Genomic DNA, 19184 nt, shown 5'->3' on the forward strand with positions numbered 1-19184 from the left:
TCCACCACACCTTACTATCTCAGACAACTCCAAATGGCTATAAATATCTCAGACATAGATTCCTTGTTTTATATTTCGAGAGGGAAGGAAGAGGGAAAAGTAGAAGACAAACCAAACAAATCTTGGGTTAAAAAGGTGTCATGTGGGGTAGGGTGGTACAGTTAGGTAGCTCAGTGGATTGAGAGCCAGGCCTACAAATAAAAGAACCTGGGTTCAAATCTAGCCTCAGACACTTGCTAGCTGTGTGACCTTGGACAAATCACTTGACCCCCATTGCCTAGCCCTTACCACTCTTCTGCCCTAGAACCAATACACAGTATGGATTCTAAGATGGAAGGTAAGGGTTAAAAAAAATTGTCATGTGATTGTCCAAGGTGCTTCCTGAATCTTTGACAGATGCTGACAATCACACTCCAGGAAAGCCACAAAATACTTCAGACTCCTACACACAGGTTTCATAATTGTCTAAGTTCTAAGTGATCTGGGAGTGAGGAGATGAGCGACTCCCTTCTGTGCTACCAGCTCACTTCTGTGGCATGATTGATGAGCTGCCAGTTGCCCCATTGGTGAAACCCAGCAGAAGGTTTTGCACCTGGGTCACCAAAGAGAAACCTTACCACCGAAGAGGAACCTTCACAGAGTCTCCCCACCTGGGGAGGAAATGCTATTGATTTCAGTTGCTGCTTCCACCAGGAAAAAAGAAAAAGGCGAAAGGGTCAAAGGCTATGTTACTGTGTTCACTGACCCTATGTCCAAATGATACCAGCTGCCAAAAAATCTTATTTCTCTCCCACTTTAGGGTATGTAAAGTGCTTTTGTCCCAACTCTGACATGGATAGTACACGTATTATCTTCACTTTACAGATGAGGAATGAGGCTCTGAGGGATTCGGTTACTCATCTGAGATAGGATTTAGACCCATTTCCAAACTCTTTAAGTCCAGCACTCTTTCCACAACAGGAAAATGCCTGACTTCATGGTAATCAGCAATTTCTGGTTCTTCCCTTAAAGTCTAACCATGTTAAGTGCAGGGCAGTAAACTAGAGGGGAAGAACACTGGATCCAAATAAGGTGGCCTAATCAGACTTGAATACTACCTCTGCCCCTTAACTGCCTCAATGATCTCAAGCAAGCCAATGTCACCTCTGTGGACCTCTGTCTTCCTCTGTTAAATGGAGGCCTTTGATGGCATGGTCTCCAAGGCCCCTTTCAGCTTTAAATCGTATGACCCTAAGTAGACTGTCCATTTCCAAAAGGGCCAAAGTCTATGTTATTGTGTTCATATACAATAATTATATTAGCATTTCTTAGTTTCTCTTCTATACCTACCATAGTTGGGTAGAAGAGTCAGAAGATGAGGATTTGACATCTGTTTCTGATTTTTGCTAGCCATGAGACTTAGGGCAAGTCATCAGCTGTAAATACGATCACCCTATGACCTCTGCAAGGATTAGTTTCCTCCCCTGTGTAAAGAATAATTTTATAGTTGTGACTTAAAATATAAATTAATTGGTCACCATGTAATATCCCAAATAATAAAATACCCAAGTCAGCTGGAAATTATGGTGATTTTAATTAATATAGAGAGAAGGAATTAAGGAGAAGAGAGAGGGAGAGGAAAGAGTTAAACTGCCCTGGCTCAGGCTGAGCCAGGCAGGAGTTAAAGGCCTTGGCCAAAGGGGCCTCCCTGAGCCCAAGGGAAAAGGAAGTCAGTCTTATCACTCACCATGAGACTGTCTCAAGGAAGCTGTCTGAGTGAGCTCCTCCAGGCTGAGTTCCAGGATCGAACTGGTGCCCAGGCTGCTCATAGGAAGTGATCAGCCAGATCCACCTCTCTGGGGAAAGAGTGGTGAAGAGAGGAAGTGACACGCCCTATATAGACGGTTTTACGTCACTTTCCTGCGTCTTATCTGTACCAATGGTAGCTTAGCTTGACTTAGGACAGCCCAGGGGTCAGTCAACTATTTCTGCACATGTCTATCAAAGGCCATCCTCCTAGATACTTAATCCTTAAGTATGGGTGCAGACATTCATTACCTTGTTAGACTAAGTAGGGTGGAACAATGTAAAGTTCCCAAGACATTACTGATCAAGTATCTCCATTGTTATAATCAGGAAATAGCTAAATCAAATCTTCTAAAGTACAGTCTGAGTAGGGTGGAGTAGTTTTAAAATTCACACCTGTAAAGGAAGAATATTAATATTTGAGGCAGCAAGGTGGCACAGTGGATAGCATTGGGCTTGGAGTCAGGAAGACTCTTCTTTCTGTGTTCAAATCTGGTCTCAGACACTTACAATCTGTGTGATGCTAGGCAAGTCATTTAACCCTCTTTGCCCATTTCCTCATCTTTCAAATGAGCTGGAGAAGGAAAAGGCAAACCACTCTGGTATCTCCTTTGCCAAGAAAACCCCCAAATGGAGGCATGAAGAGTTAGACAAGAATGAAATGACTGAATGTTGTACGATCTATGTCCCAGAACTCCTGCTCTAAAGTGCTATAGAAATGGGGACTATTCTTAGTATTACTGCCCATCCTCACAGTGCTTTGTTATTATTTTATAGGGTGTCCCACAGGTCTTATTACAGTTTCAAGCTATCAAGACTTCTCATCTTTGGACACCCAAATAAGCTATTCAGATTTCAAGCTATTAAAGCTGCCCTAAGACTTATGGGGCATGCTGCACCACAGGCAGTTACAGACCTCATCAGGAAAGGCATGATGGTATATAGTATGTCAAGAGTCAGTCTCAAAGTCAGAAAGACCTGGTTTAAGACCCTGCTCTGCCCCAAACTAGTCCTGTGATTCTGAGCAAGGAATTTGGTTTCTTATGTGTTAGGCTTTCTCCCAGACTCTAAGTTGCAAAGCAGGTATACAGTGAAAGATGGGGCTTCCTCACTGGGGGTTCCTCTATAACCAGGGATGGCAACCTTTTAGTGGGGGCAGGTGATGTGAGGAAATGTCCTCAGACGAGGGAGTAGGGAGCAGCCAGATCTCACATTCTTCTGGCTTTCTAGTAATAAACTCTGTGTTGGAGCAATGGTGCACATAACCACAGAGAAGACTCTTGAGTGCCCCTTCTGTCATGTGCCATAGATTTGCTACCATGGCTCTATACTGAAAATCACAGATTCAAAAAGTTCTCACCCTACTCCCAGGATATAAAAATAGCCAAATATCCCTAGGCATTCCTAACCTAGGAAATGGAATCTTAGGGAATTCTTCTATCCAGTTTATAATGGCTGCTAATTATGGTACACCATGATCTCTGAAGAATCACAATTGTAAGCCCAGAGGATACAGGATCCATGCATCATGGATGTAAACAAGCTACCATAATAGAATCATCAACAATGAAACTATTACATGAGAAATGCCCTTGAAAAACATCACTAGGAACATGTATGCCCAGGAAGTTGTTGTTGCTTGCCCTGAGTCTTCAGAGAGGATCAATGACATCATGGGGTGTTGTCTTGACTTGTGCATGAAATGGATTTAAGGGATGCAGAGTTGCACAAAGTATCAACCTCACCCTCTCTTCCAAAGTCATGAAAATCTAATGGCAAGGCAAAAGTCAGGACAGTGATCAAGTTATGAAGTATGAGCAACAGGCAAATTTGGGGTGTTGTACTGATATGCAGATGGGCAAGTTTGAGTGCTAAACTGGTAACCACAAAGTATTAAAAGACTCAGAGGAAGGCCTCCCAAAGAACATCTTTCTTATCCAATTAGGATTCTTGTCCCTGGAAGGATTCCAGTTTGTACTGGTGGAAGGAAATGGCCATACTAGTGAAATCAGGGATCTATTTTCAGCCTTTGATTTCTCAATAATAGGTAAGTAAGCTTATTCCAATTCACAACTGTTTATTAAGGGTCTGGGATATAAAAAGTCCCAAATGAAATGGTCCTCAAGGAAAGTAACAAGAGTGGGGAATCAAAATATACACAAATAAAGAAAACTTCAAGAAAATTTGAGAAAGGAGAGAGCACTAATACTTGGGGGGGGGGGGATGAGAAAAGGTTACATGGACACCTAAGCTGTAGCTCTGAAAGAAAATAACTCTCAGAGGTGGAAATGCTGGTTTGCAAGTATGGGGAATGACTTGTGCAAATGTACTAAGTAGTACTCCAAGTTTCTCTCTCTCTCTTTTTTTGATGGTGGCAGCAGTGGGTAAGGGTAAGAGGACAAGGGGAGTAAATAGCACTCCAGTTTGGCCAGAATATAAGAATACATTGAGGAAAATGATATAGAATAGAATATAGAATATAGATTGGACCATTATGGAGAGCCTCAAATGCCAGGTTTGTTTGTTTGTTTTATCTGAAAAGCAATAGGAATCCAAAGAAGACTTTTGAGTGGAGAAGTAACAGGGTCAGATCTGGGTTTTAGGATCTGGACTTTATTATCCTGGTAGCTGTGTAAAGGATGGATCAGAAATGAGCCTGGAAGCTATGGCTATGATAATCATCCAGAGTAGTGGTGACGATGGCCTGAAATGGGATGGTGGCCATGTGAGCAGAAAGGAGTAGGTTAAGAAATGATGCTGACAATCCTGGCATGACAAGGACAATGGGGAATGAGGAAGAGGGAAGAGTCAGGAAAAACTCTCAATTCTTAAAGCTGGGGCACTAGGAAGGTAGTCCCCTTCATGGAAATAGAGAAATTCAGGAAAAGGGTAGGTTTTCAGGAGGAAATGACAAGTTTTGTTTGGGATGTGAATTTGCAATGCCTATGAGTTAGACTCAATCACTGATGTAGGTCTAGAGAGATCAAGAGAGATTAGGGATGGTTATATATCCAGATACGGACATTTTCTAGCTAATTTGGACTACTCGTCATCCATGCCTTGGCTCACACCATTCCCTATGCTTGTAATTCAAGCATTGAATACTATAAGCTTTAAAAAATTATTCCATTATATAATTCCATTGTATTCCTTAATTACATGCAAGACAATAAGCCAGGTGTTGAAGATGAAAAGCAATAACAGAAGTCAGTTTACTTTCTACTTACGGAACAAAACATATGGAGATATGTAAATCCAAATTTTAGTGGGGGGGGGGGAGGGAGTGACAAAGAGCTCATCAATAAACTCAGGATCAGAAAGGCCTTGTGTAGGAGGAGGTGACCCCTGAACTGAGTCCTAAGGGGACCTAGAAATTATAAGAGGGCACTTTGTACAAAGGCCCAAACGCAACAGATGGAATGGCATCTATGGAAAATATCAAGTAGACCAGTTGGCCAAAATATAGTAGATGATCTTCCTTCTCTGCCTAGTGAATTTCTACCCATCTTTTAAAGCCTAATTTGTGTCATCTTCTAGAGACCTTGTTTGAAATCCATTTAACACCTTCTCACCTTAAACCTCACCTAACACTTTGTATTTTACTGATTTGAGGTTATCATTAGACTCCTAATCTAACCTATTGTTTTGATTTTCAAAGAAAAGCTTGTTTCATAGCCTCAGTGGCCCCAAAGGCACGGCTTACCAACCCACAATTTCACTTGCCCACGGTGACCCAACTTTGATGCCTCTTTCACTGCCTCACATTGACTTCCTCAACATCTGGGAGGAAAGAGAGCCCTGAATGTGAAGTCAAAATATCTGAAGTGAGTTCAGATTTGGCTCCTTGTTAGCCATGTGAATTTGGAGAGGCCCCTTACCCTGAATCTTACTAAGTTTCTCTGTAAAATTAGGAGATCATCTGCCCCAATCAACCTCTCCAGCTTGGTGTAAGGATCAGAATACATACACTCACAAATCACACACACTTCACACATCTTCCAGTACTACAGAAATGCCAGCCATGATCATTACTAAGTAGCTGACTTCTCTAATAGCTTCTCAAAGCACATCATAGAGATTAAACATGCCCGCAGCATTTGGACTAGTTCTTAATCATTTTCCTATTTGTACTGAGGAGGAGGGTGTCTTCATCATTACAGAGCAAAGGAAGGGCTGACAGTTGATTACTGGCAATGGGATGATGCCACCATGACAACAGCTGATGATTCAGAATTTTTTCACACTTTAAAGTGACGGTCCTTGATTTTATTTATAACATGAGGGCTATGTGTGAGTCAAGCTTCAGACACAGCTTTTGTCAGATACTTAAGGAAGCTTACTGATTCCTGTTCTAAATATAGAAGGGACAAAGTGAGGCAAGGTGTTTTATCTATCCATTGACCTATATTCTAAAGCTTTAACTTTTTAATCCCTCTATGGCTCTGAACTACTTCTAATGTATTTGCTTCTGCCTGACTTTGATATCCTCACGTAGTTTCTATTCCAATCTTTTCTTTCATTGCTTATTACAACGTCCTATCCCTCATCCAACAAAAACCTTCATTCCGACAGGCTAAAATCTCCAGAAGCATGAAGTGGAGTAATCAGGATGGTGGTACCCTTGCTAGAAAAAGGGCATTTGCAACTCTGAGACTTTTTTCATGTTTTCTCCTACTTGGAAAAACAGATACTCTCATTTTTCTATTTATCTAAATCATTTTATCACATCCTTTCTTTTGAAGGTCCTACCCTTCTTCCAAATTCATAACCTAGGAACCATCCTTACCTCCTCACCCCATTTATCCAGATGGTGATGAGTTGACTTTCACCATCTCTTTGCACTCATGTAGCTCTCACCACTTCTTACCTAGCCTACTGTCATAGCTTCCTAACTGGTCTCCTTGCCTCTAAGTCTATTCTCTCTCCAATCTGCCCTCCACATAGATGCCAAAGTGACTTTCCCAAAATAGTTTTGACTATATTACTCTTCTACTCCAAATTCTAGCAGTAGCTCTTTATTACCTCTAGGATCAAAAACAAAATTCCTCTCTTTGGCATTTAAAATTCTTTACAACTTGCTTTCAGTTTACCTTCTCACTCTTATTAATACCGCTCCCTACATGCTTTTTCCAGTCCAGGCAAACTCGTCATCTTGCTTTCATCAGAGGCATTTCATATCCTATCTTGGTGCTTTTGTGCAGGCTGGGCCTCATACCTAGAATATATACCCTCCTCAATGCCATGTCTTGGAATCCCCATTTCCCTTCAAAACTCAGCTCAAATATTTGCCACCTCCTTTCTTGACCACCCTTTTCCAGTTGCCAATATCCCTCCCCCCAATCAACTCCTATTTATTATGTGCATACTTATATATGTACATATAATCTCTCCCAAAGGAATGTAAGCTCCTCAAGGGCAGGAATGGTTTCATTTTTGTATCCCTAGCACCTAGTACATTAATACTTACTCATTAATTCAAGGTTTAGCGTAAGTCCAACCACTATAGGAAGCCTTTTATGACTGCTTTAGCCAAAATACTTCTCAAATTCCCATGGCACCCTGTTTGGACTGTTCATTTTGGCCTTGCAATTGTTCTAAGTTCCTTGAGGGCAAGGATCATGGCTTTTCTTGGTATCCTAAACATAGCAGGCACTCAGTAGCTACATCCTCACCTACTGAATTCTAATTCCCTGAAGGTCAGGACCCATGGTATATTTCCTCATATTTTCCTTAGCAACCAATACAATGCTACATACATGGCAAACAAGTTCATACACATTTATTTCATTGGCATAATTAGGTTTTTCCCAAATGTAGATAAATCTTTCCCATCTTCTGGTCTGGCATCTATTTTCCCACAAATCTTTCACAAGAGGAGACTCCCTTCCTTTTGGTTTGTACTCCACGGGCATCAGTGTACAGCTCAAGAGACGTGTCTGCTATCTCTCTCTTGCTGCAAGTAACCCAACTCCTTTCCCACTAATGTTTATTGTACAATCATCAATATGACTCCAGACTATATCAACCCTGAATTGATAAGATTATGTTGAACTATTTAAGGAAAAGCCTGCAAAATTTCTTTAAAATCTTGATATTTTAATCAAATGTTATAATGCAAATGGCTGAAGTGCTGACATAAAAGTTCACATGCATTTTAGTTTTACATATTTTTCTTCTCATGTGAAAAATAGAAGGAGCAGAGTTTTCCAGGCTAATCTTCCACTTATTAAACTTTGAAAAACATCATTGAAATCATTATATTTGGTAAAGTCATAGACAAAGATCAAGTGGCATCAGATTGCTATAGTGTAAAAAATGTATGAATCAGTGAAAAAACTAAATTACAGAGGCAAGAGATGTGCTGTTCAGAGATCCCCAGCCTGGGGAAGGGTGTGCAAGGTTTCTCTTAGGAAAGAGCATGCACACTCCTTGAACCTGCACGATGGAATGTAAGAGAAAACTGGGCTTCCACAGACCAAAGCGTTTGTGAAGCAGTACATTCTTCTTTGTTTTCTAGAGATATTTCAATCTGAATATATTAAGGAGGGTTTCCAACCCCCTCTGTTTTTCTATTAACCATTTAAAATCTAAACTGCAGGGATCTACAGATGTTTTTTCAGAATTCTCATCACAGCACAGCTGTAGTTCTTTTTTTACAAAAAGCAATAATATTCATCTTATACTTTACATGTTACAAATAAACATAATAGAATAAAAAGGAAAAGTTTAGATCCTGCTTCAAAGCATTATTCATCTAGTAACCTTGGGTATATCTGGATAGAGCCAAACTTTTGGAAAGCGTTCACTTAATATTTTAGTTGAAGCGAAATACAAAGATGTTGGCTCTTGGCACAAAGACTGTGAGGGCTCCTGTGGACCCTGGGGGCTCAGCTGAAGTCTCTGTTGGTAAGTACAATAGGTGCCACGAGGGTCCATGTATATAGGAAGAGGCAAACCCAACTGGAAGATATCTTTACCCACACGGGGCTCCACTTGCTGGTCACTGTCTGGAACTCTACATCAGGGCTGGAAAGAGAAGAGGAATGTAAGATAAAACAGTCGACTTATTTCCCAAGATTTGACTAATTTTGCTGACTGAATCCCTGGCACACTGAGGAGGTAGATATCATCTCCTGATTAGGAATTATTTTAACATGAGATCCTGATTGAAAGCAGCTTCCAAATAAATGCTGTTCTCTCACAATACCAATATGGCCAAGAAAAGTTGCTCTTTGTGCCCTTGGGCTTTGAGGTGAGTTGTTCTCTCTATTCCTATTTTATGTAGAAGCAGACAATCTTTTGGGGGAGAGGAAAGTGCTTTCCACAGGGATGCCACTTCACAACCAGTTTGATTGTTTCTTCACTCACCACTGTGTTCCCTGGGGGTTCTTCTGGTTGTCATATCCCCACTACCCATAGACTTTATAGGGACCAGTTAAATTGGACTAGGAACCAACTACCAAAATGTCCCTTGCTTTCTTCCTGCCTTTGCCTAGAATAGTCCCAACTACCTTCACATCCTCTAATTCTTCTCTAAGACCCAGCTCAAATGCCACATGCTCTAAGAATCCTCTAATAATTCTATTATGGAAAATAATGATCGTTCTTTAAATAGACCATGCACAGCCCTTAGTTTGCATGTCTGGGGCAGCTAGGTGACTCAGTGGGTAAAATATCTGGTCCAGAGATGGAAGTTCTTGGACTCAAATTTAGCCTCAGACACTTCCTAGCTCTGTGACCCTTAACCCTGATTGCCTAAATCTTACTCCTCTTCCCACCTTGGAATTGATAACTTATTATCGATTCTAAGACAGAAGGTAAGGGTTTAAAAAAAAGATCTGACCTTAGAGACATATTAACTTGCAACTGGGGCAAGCCACTTAACAACCTGGTGCTCAAGGCAACTCTCTTAAGGCTATAAAGTTGTACAGAGAAGGTGATAATTTATATTAGTGGAAAGAGGTTCCTCACTTGAGAGTTCCCTATATTAATGAAATGACAGCCCTTTGGATTACACATGTGCCTGTGTTATATCTGCCTATTAGATTGTTTGCTGCTTAAGAGGGGACAGGTCTTTGATAGTATAGCTGTTTCCTCAGGAGCATGGTGCTTTGTAGATAGTAGAAAGTTTATGAATTAAATCCACATTATAGTAATAAGGAACCCATAAATTTGACAGTAGGCTCAACTAGATGACCTCCAAGGTCCTTTCTGTGAATAATGAAGACTATACTGCTTATAGATAACATGAACAGATATGTATAAGACAGGAATGTAGCTAGATAGGTATAAATGAGGAGGAGACTGATAGTTATATATCCCCATCTACAGGAAATATGTAGGGCATTATTGAGACTTGTTTAAGAAAATGTGATGCAAGATCATGCTTGCTTAAATTATGATCAGTCAAAATGTTGGGACACAGAGTGGGCACTTTATTGAGAAAGGATCCTCCACAAGTGGACCCATACCCATGTGGGCTGCCCATTCTCCACATTTCTCTAGGGCTGAAGCTGAGGCAGTAATAAGTTAGCTTATTGACTGCACTCACTTAGTATGTGCAACTCACAACTTTCTCTTCATCAGGGATCAGGTGTCCCAATGATAGCATGAGATGGTATGCATGTAGCCATGGAAAAGATGAATAAATCTTTGAGACTGTATTTACATATAAGTAAAGTTATTCTGGTGAACTAGCATTCTAGCATTGGTGTCTGTCCTGATTTTTCCCTCCTCATATGACTTTAGACAAAATTTATAAGTATTAATTTGATGCTTCCAATTCCCAAGATTTGATGTTTGACTTCATCTCATTATATAAGGCCCAGTAACAGTAAATCTTCAGAGGCTCTAGCAGCAGTCAGCAAAGGCAGGTGTTTTTGTCATCAGTCTCAAAGATATTCTAAGAGGGCCAAAATAAAAGGCAGCATTTGGTTCTAGTTTAGATTCAAGCCATTACTAGTTGTATGACCTTGGGCAAGTCACTGAATTTTTGTCTTAATTTGTTAATCTATAAAGTGGGAATGAAGAGGTAACATTGCTTAGTAGATAAAGAACTGGTCTTGGAGTCCAGACTATCTAAGTTCCAGTTCTGCCTGTGCCATAGCTGTGTGACCTAGTCTACTCATCTCAGGGCCCCAGACTAGGTGCCACTCTCCTTCAGTAGAAGAATTTTCCTATACTAATAAATCAAAGGTTGGTACCAAAAAAATAATGAAGCATGCTACCTATATCTTCATATGGATATGAAGATCATATGAGATCATACAAAAGCAGTTTATAAACTATCAACCACCATATTAATGTTAATAATGATAAGGTCTAAAATTTGATTTTTTTGCTTGATACCTATGCCAGTTGGTCAGAGTCATCATGATGTACAGAGAGGCCATGAACATCATCAAATGGAAGAAAGAATAACTGTACTGAACTCCATCTTTCTCATTGTCCACAGCTCGCCGTGGCTGTCCATCCTCTCCATCTCTAGGGCTGTTTGAGGAAGCATCATCCAGAATCACACAGTCACTCCCAGAGAGTGTCAGTTTGTTTACCTGACTGTTACTGGAGGAACGGAAGCTGCAAATGGATCCCCAGAAAGAAAAGTCAGAAGAGAGTCATGCCACTTGATTGTTACCATTACCTGCTGGTATGGAATTTCTCAACTCTCCTACCTATTCTAGGATTCACTGCCTTTTTACAGTTTTTAAGATGCTGACTGCTACAAGACTATTTAAATTGGGAAGAATGCTTCAAACAATTTCAACTACTGTTATCCACACAATATTGGAGAGAGGCAAGGGAGATGCAATGTAGGTCTCCAAACCTCTGAATCACTGGACCCTGACTGGTCCAGAGGAGGTAAGGAGTTCATCCCTCCTGTTCTAATCAGACTGGAAACTTTTCAAGAGGATTCTTTGCTGGCAAAACTTACTTAATATTTATAGGCATATGAGGTTGGGTCAGTAATACAAGTAAGGAACCCAGATAACAATTTTGTACTTCTCTTTCAAAAAGACTGTTGAGAGTTTTCAGCAAGTTATTTTGAAGATGCCTAAAATGGCTCTGTTGCTACTAAACTTAGTGAGCCTTGTTTTAGAAAAAACTAAGGTCCTTTCATTGCAGATGATATCCCAATCTCATTCCGAGTGTGAGGCTGTCTTAACTTAGAGAGCTGTGGTATCATGGCTAAAAGTCAGAGATCTGGGTTCTCCTAAGGCCTTTGCCATTATTAGCACCTGATCCGAGTCATTTCAGTACTTGGGACCTCAAGGTTTCTCCCTTACATAATGGGGGTTTTTGCTGCAACTTCTCCTCAAGTTTTGTAAGTGTGTACTGACATCATAAACTCACCTGGAATACAGGAGGCAGATGACAAAGATTATAAGTCCCACAACATTCTCTCCATCTAGCCACCATCCACCACTCTGTGTCAGTGATGGAGCAAGGGTAGTTGTTGAAGCAGTTGTGTTACCAGGAGTCACAGTTGGTGTGGTTATCTGTGTAATAATGCTAAATAAGCTTCGATTACAGGTGCGATCTGAAATGAGAAGATAACATGTATACAAATGTAGAATTGGTAATATAACTTTCAAGTATCAGCAAGGATCAGTTTGTTTTGCATGTCTTCTATTTTATTCAAAACCAGTATGATAACACTCCAAATGTTCATTTCAACAAGCATAGATATTATTAACTGGCCCTTACCAGGTTCATTGGATATGGCTGACCATGTGAGGTAAATGGTATAGGCTGTGATAATTGAGGACTGGAGAAGGCCAGAGCGAGGTTGATGCTCCTGTTAACAAAAAGAGGGAAATATATATATAATAAATTGCTGACAATTATGTAGCATTTTACAAATATTTGGTCTTTGAAGTGATCTTGTGAGATAGATGGGATATGGATGATTATATATAGTTCATAGGTGATAAAACCGAGGATCAGATTAGAAACTTGCCCCTCTGTGAGGTTAATAGAGAAGCTGGGATTTGAACCTAACATCTATTGACTTTATTAGTCCAATGCTTTTCCCATTACAACAGGCTATCTCTCCAACAAAAATCTCAACACATTTTAAGGCAGTTCTTGACTTTTACAAACCTTATTAGTCTCTTTACTCAAATTTTATCAATTACGGGGTTTTGTATTTTGCTTAAGAGTTTTAAAGCTGACAATTTTTGAACTTAAAGAATGCTAATACAAACCAATAGTCAAGGAAAAAGAGCTAGAACTATATAATTACACCATGGTAGTTAGGGCATCTTAAACCTGTCTTAGGCTCTGCCATAGGGATTCAGTTATTAGAAGTATGCCTCATTGTAGTAGGGCTTTCATTTCTAATACCATCTTATGGCAGGACCCTGATCATGTTACTATGATGAGCCTTTAGCATAATATTAAAAACCCCTTGGTTTTCTAAGAAGTGCTATAATGTTTGAATGAGAATTGGATGACATAGGTTCAGGTCTGGGCTCTGCTCCTGACTTGCTGTCCAATCTCAGTCATCCTATTTCACCACATTCAGTTTCATTTTCCTCTTCAGTAATATAAGACAAGTTGGCATAGGTTATTTCCAGCTTTTATGGTTCAAATAAACCCATTAAAGTGACATATAAAAACCAAATTTAAAAAATAATTGTTATCTAAAAGAAGACCAAACTATCTGTATCAGGTAAGAAAAACAGCAGTTTTCTTTTGGAAAGCTATAATAATTTTAAACATTTGGGATTTTAATAATCCGTAAGGAACTAACCATAGAATTTATAGAACCTTAAGGAAGAAACCTGAGAAGTTAGGTCCAAATCCATAATTTTACAGATAAATAAACCAAGACTCAGAGAGGTTAAGTGAGTGGCAGAGGTGGGATTCAGGTCCTCTCACTCCATATCCAGTACCTATTGCCCTATGTTGCTTCAGTTGCTATGGAGGAGGGGAGGGGTCTTTACCTTTTTGGAGTGTTATGGGCCCCTCTGGCACTCTAGTGTAGTAATGGTGAAACTTTTAGAGATGGAGTGCCAGGCCCCTCCCTTACCCCTGAACTAGTGCTATGCCTGCCACAACCCCTGTCCCCAGAGACCTTCTCCCCCGCACTGAGTGCCAGATACTCCCTGCCCCTCCCCTTACTCTACACAAGAGAGGGAGGAAGTGCTCCCATTGGGCTTCTGGGCAGAGGGGTGAGTGAGGTGAGGAATGTTCCCAGTGAGAGGAAGGGAGGGGAGGGAAGTGACTCAAGCACTCTGCTCCCCTCCAGCTCTGCTTGTGAGCTGCCCACCTTATGCTCTGTGCACTACCATTGCGCTGCTGGGCAGAGGGGTGGAGGATGGGAAAAAAATTCACCAGGCCCGGTGGAGAGGAAGAGGGGAGCAGCTCCACCCAAGACCCTCTGCCTTTCTAGTAATAAATTCTGGGGAGTGGGAGAAGGGCGGCCATGTGCCCACAGAGAGCATTATGTGTGCCATCTTTGGCTGTACCATAGGTTAGCTATCATTGCTTTAGTGGAACCTACAAACTCCTCAAAATGTTTTTAAATGCATAAAACTGTCATAAGAGTTTGAGTCCTCTTATTAATAAACACTTACTAGTTGAGATCCAGTGCTGCCACTTATGCTGGGAAGGTTCTATAGCTGGCTGGGACCTTTCTCATGATGTGTTGAAAATTAGCTAAAGATATTCAGACATTTCTTATTTAAAATAAAGAACCAGGCTAGAGTAAAAGGAATTTATGGCACTTGATTCATGGTTTCTTGACTTCCCAACAAATCTCTCTTTGTTTATTGATATATTCTCAACCAAATTTTGGTTCTTAATTATCTTTTGGCATATAAATCTTTCTCCTCTCACTTAGCCCACTGTAAACTCTCCAAATATAGCTTTGAAGTGTTAAATCTCACAAACCTAGCTCCAAAATAGAAATTTCTTTAGTTTTTTTCTATAGGACAAACTATTTTTCGTAGTATTTCTCCTTTTCCTCCAGTTATGTGTAAGAACCTGCCTCCCCTCTGACATGGGTGTAAGACTAAAAATTATTTCTTTCTCTCTAATGTAACTGAAAACCATATATTCAGCATTCTGAATGGGACCCAGAATTTATCAAGGATTCCAGGTCTGTGCTTAATCATATAATGAAAACCTTGGTTTTGACTCCTAGATACATGTTAATGATTCTGACTGGCAGCAGTAATTATCAGCAGATTCGATAGTTTTCTCCATAATGTCATGTATAGGATTATAAAGGAAACTAGGTATAGTAAAATATAGCTATCAAAAAAAATTTTTAAACAAAGTCATGGACCCTAAGATTAAGAATACCTGATCGAATGCAATGCCTAATACAAGAATGCCTTCTACAACATTTGTGACACATAGTTATTTAGTCTCTGCCTGAATCATCCAGGGATTGGGAACTTGCTTCCAAAGCAATCCTTTTAAAACCATAGGGACAAATTATATCTACACAAAATACAAATGATTCCTATTCCTTTTCCTCTGAGAATCTTGAACGTTTAGAGATGAAAGAGACCTTAAATATCTACTATGTCTTAAATATCTTAATTTTAATCTTAAAATATCTAAGTACAATCTTTAATTCATAGGGGCATTATTCAAGAAAAATGATTTATCCAAGATGTAACAAAGAGTCAGTGGTCCAACGCAATAGAGATCAGAATCCAGGATTTCTGAAACTTTTATAAAAATTCTTAACAAAAAGGACTTAAGCAGGGGAAAAGTAAAACAGAAAAAAAAATGTCAATACCTGAATTTTGGGAAGGATTGAAAGAATGGACACCCCAAAGCAAAAAATCACATTAAGGCTGATGAATAACTTGTTTTCAGTGCAACCATCAGTTCTGGTGTAAAATACATATAAGAGCACCACGCCGACAATGGACAAGAGATAAAAGAAGCTCGTACATGACAGTAAAACTACAAAACAGGAAACCAATGTTAGCTTCCACAATTTAGTAGGATTTAGGAAGGAGTCTTTTTCTTCCCCCTCTGTATACATTGAGATATACTTAATTTTTAGTATAATCAATGATCATAATGTAGAAAGTTCCCAAGGTTATAAAAACATGTTACTTCACTCAAATTTGCCAAGCACTTAAAACCATATATTACATCATGTCATTCTGATTTCCTGAGGTGGAAATGCAGAAGTTTAGCAATACAGTCAGAAATATTTATTACCTATATACATATCTCTACTTGGGATAAACAAATGGTTTAAGGCATTGCAATTTCCCCTTAAGGCCTGAGTTGGAATTTCATCTGACAGTGTTTCCCAGACTCCATTATCTATTAAAATTCATCTTTTTTTGGGAAAAATTGTTTTAAAATTATTTTAAAACACTTTTATACAAGGCTTTCACAGTTGGTCATTGTTACAATTTTTCTATTACTGTGCACAAAAATCTCTCAATTTCTACTTCACTTCACATCCATTCATATAGGTCTTGCTATTTTTCTAAAGTCACTCCATTTGTCATTTCTTATAGCACAACAGTATTCCATCACAATCATATGCTATAATTTATTCAGTCATTCCACAACTGAGGAGCATCCCTTCAATTCCAATTCTTGACAATTACAAAAAGAGATGCTATAAATATTTTTGTATCTAGGTCCTTTATCTTTTCTTCATTCCTTTATTTAAAAGGCTTAGCTTACAAATCTGGCCTCAGTTACTTCCTAGCTGTGTAACTCTGGACAAGTCACTTAACCCCGATTGCCTAACCCCTACCATTCTAGTGCCTTGGAACCAACATATAGCATAGATTTCTAAGACAAAAAGTAAGAATTTAAAAAAAAAAAAGGTTTTGCTCATGTGCTACCTTTCATAAAACCTTCCATGACCCCATTGCCTCCAGCTGAAAGTGATTTCTTTCCTAACAGTACTTTGCCTGGATCTCTCTTAACTACTTATTACACTCTCTCTGATATTCTTTGGGCATATTATAATGTTCCCCCTCTTATGTTATTATTATCTCCTCAAGCAGGGTCCATGTGTTATCTCTCTTTGTATCTTTAGAACTCTGTATACAATCAGAGCTTAATTACTATTAGAAGATGCAAGTTTTCAGTGAGAATCCAGGCAGGATCCTTTCGTCCTCTAAGTAGTTCAGTTTCTAGAATATTGGTTGCAAGGGATCATGCTGAGTGGAAATAGTAAAAATCTTGAGGCAGGCAGGAAAGGGACTTGCACTCCCAGCTGACTCTAGATCCAATCCTACATTAATATGTTTCCAAACATGTGACAGCATCAATAGCTGGAAGTTAACTTAGGTCATTTACTATTACTCTTTCATTTTACAGAACAAAAATGGAGGCCTCGAGAGCCAAAGAGCCTTGCTCAAGATTACATAGGTAGTGACATCTGGGATTTGAACCCAGATGTCCTGACTCCAAAGCCAATGATCTTTCAATATATCACATGAAAAAGTGATTTCAACATGGGATAAATGGTCACAAGCACCACATCAACAACTCTAACCTATGAGCCATTGTTCAGTTGGAAGATCAGAGATCTAGAAAGGGCCCCAGAGGTCAAATTAAAGTCAGTGCCCTGCTCAAAGGATATTTTTGATAAGAAACTTGATAGGTTTCAATAATCTTGATAATTCCTCAGTAATGGGGAATTTATTATCTGATGAGGCAATTAAGTTACCTCCTAAAGAGTAACCAAAAATGTTCCCAAGCTCTCTAAAAAAGCAAGTTAGGTAAATGCAATTGCAATGAAGTCAAAGTGTCTCAAGCTTTTCCCCAACTAGGCCTCTTTTGATGTCATGCCTATTCCTCTGTATCCCTAGGGGATAGAAGGCATGGAGTATAGCACCCTGATCCAAAATCAGAAGTCTGAAATACGGCTTCCAAAACAGGATGCAATTTTTGGCAATGTTTTCATTGTTTAAAGTCTGACTCAGGATGAGGTAAGTAGGCCAGTGTTCCAAATGTGGGATAAATGTAGGGTACCTATTAGATAGGAAGTGAAAGCACATGATTATCTTTTATGTAACATAGACTATCTATTCATCCTAATTTAAGCATATATATTATGTCACACCATAAATACATAATTCTGGATGATCTGTTGCCTTGTGTTATTTAAATTCTTCTTTCTCATTCTTTTATCAATAATCCCACTAATCTGTAAAATGAGAGTTAGGAAAAATGGTCTTTTCTAAATCTAACTTTCTATGTTCTGAAGTCCCATTCAACTTTAAGATTCTATGACTATTCAGTTGAAATGTGTTTGAACTAGGAAGTGATGATTAAAAAAAAAACTTTTCATCATGTAGCTTTTGTACATTTAAAACTAATGAAACTTTACATCTTGTATGACATACAATCTAGCTCTAATAATATCAGTTTAGACACTTACCTGCATGCCAGAGTCTATGGTTTTTTTCTTCCATAAGACCAACCCATTTCTCATTCAAAGAGTGAGCAGAGTCTACTAACAGTATCAACTGTATGAGGATGAAGCAGAAGGCCCCGACCATTCCAATAAAATACCAGACTACAGACCAAAAGGAAGATAGTCACTTAGAACATATTATAGTTTAAGACAAGTCAATATCACATTGATTTCAAATCAGCTGAGCAGATGGTAAAGAGAATCAGGAAATTCTTTGGCTGTTTTAGCCCTTGTTTAACCTATACTAGAAATCCACACACATTATATTATTCAGTGTATGTTAAAGATATCAAATTATAACAAAAACCAAAAGAAAAGTTATTGGAATCCTTGTGGGGAACTATATTAACTTACCTATATTATAAAGAACTTCCAATAAACATGGCAAGAAGACATTGAAAAATAGCCTATTTCCAGACAATTTGCTACACATATCCATTAATGCCCGGCCTGCCTTCAGAATATTACACATAAATGTTACAAACTGATTATTATGGTATTTTATAATTTGGAGGTCATACCTGTAGTAAATGGGCCCCCAGGAATGTAGAAAGATCCAACCATGAGACTAACAATAGCAACAATTTTGAAGAACCAGAACCTATTAAGATATAAAAATGTTATCTCTGAAATGTTTCTGTCCTCATTCAAAAACAGATTCCTAAAGACATATGTATTGCCTAGTTGAATGAAGCTTTAATGAAAAGAATGATTTCAACTGGATTTTTCACACTTGTTTCTTCATTTTCAATCTAATGAGAACTATGACCACAGATAACATTATTTTACATCGTTTTATGAATGAAGTTTTAAATTTTTACCAATTTTGTATCTAACTGTAATTCTTCAAGACTTCAAGAATCTGTACTCTATCAGTGTGGGTACACTTTATATTAGCATAAATCAGAACCTTCAGCACCTTACCAGTATGTGTTCCTAAATTGCTATGTAAAAAAAGTTAGTCAGAGTCTAATGGCAAACTTCT

The 19184-nt window shown here is 39.0% G+C and overlaps 1 protein-coding gene across 1 annotated transcript in view; it reads right to left on the reverse strand.

Annotated features, from left to right (window-relative positions):
- Positions 1-7860: 7860 nt before the first annotated feature.
- SERINC3 (serine incorporator 3) overlaps positions 7861-19184 on the reverse strand; it is a 28598-nt gene continuing 17274 nt past the window's right edge. The window contains exons 4-10 of the mRNA XM_007475812.3: positions 18721-18800; positions 18164-18301; positions 15539-15708; positions 12490-12580; positions 12136-12322; positions 11134-11361; positions 7861-8811 (exon numbers count right to left, since the gene is read on the reverse strand). Coding sequence (XP_007475874.1) covers positions 8673-8811; positions 11134-11361; positions 12136-12322; positions 12490-12580; positions 15539-15708; positions 18164-18301; positions 18721-18800 — 1033 coding nt within the window. The 3' untranslated portion in view covers positions 7861-8672. The remainder of the gene's footprint in view (positions 8812-11133; positions 11362-12135; positions 12323-12489; positions 12581-15538; positions 15709-18163; positions 18302-18720; positions 18801-19184) is intronic.

Source organism: Monodelphis domestica, chromosome 1 (genome assembly GCF_027887165.1).
Source record: "Monodelphis domestica isolate mMonDom1 chromosome 1, mMonDom1.pri, whole genome shotgun sequence".
Taxonomy (NCBI): domain Eukaryota; kingdom Metazoa; phylum Chordata; class Mammalia; order Didelphimorphia; family Didelphidae; genus Monodelphis; species Monodelphis domestica.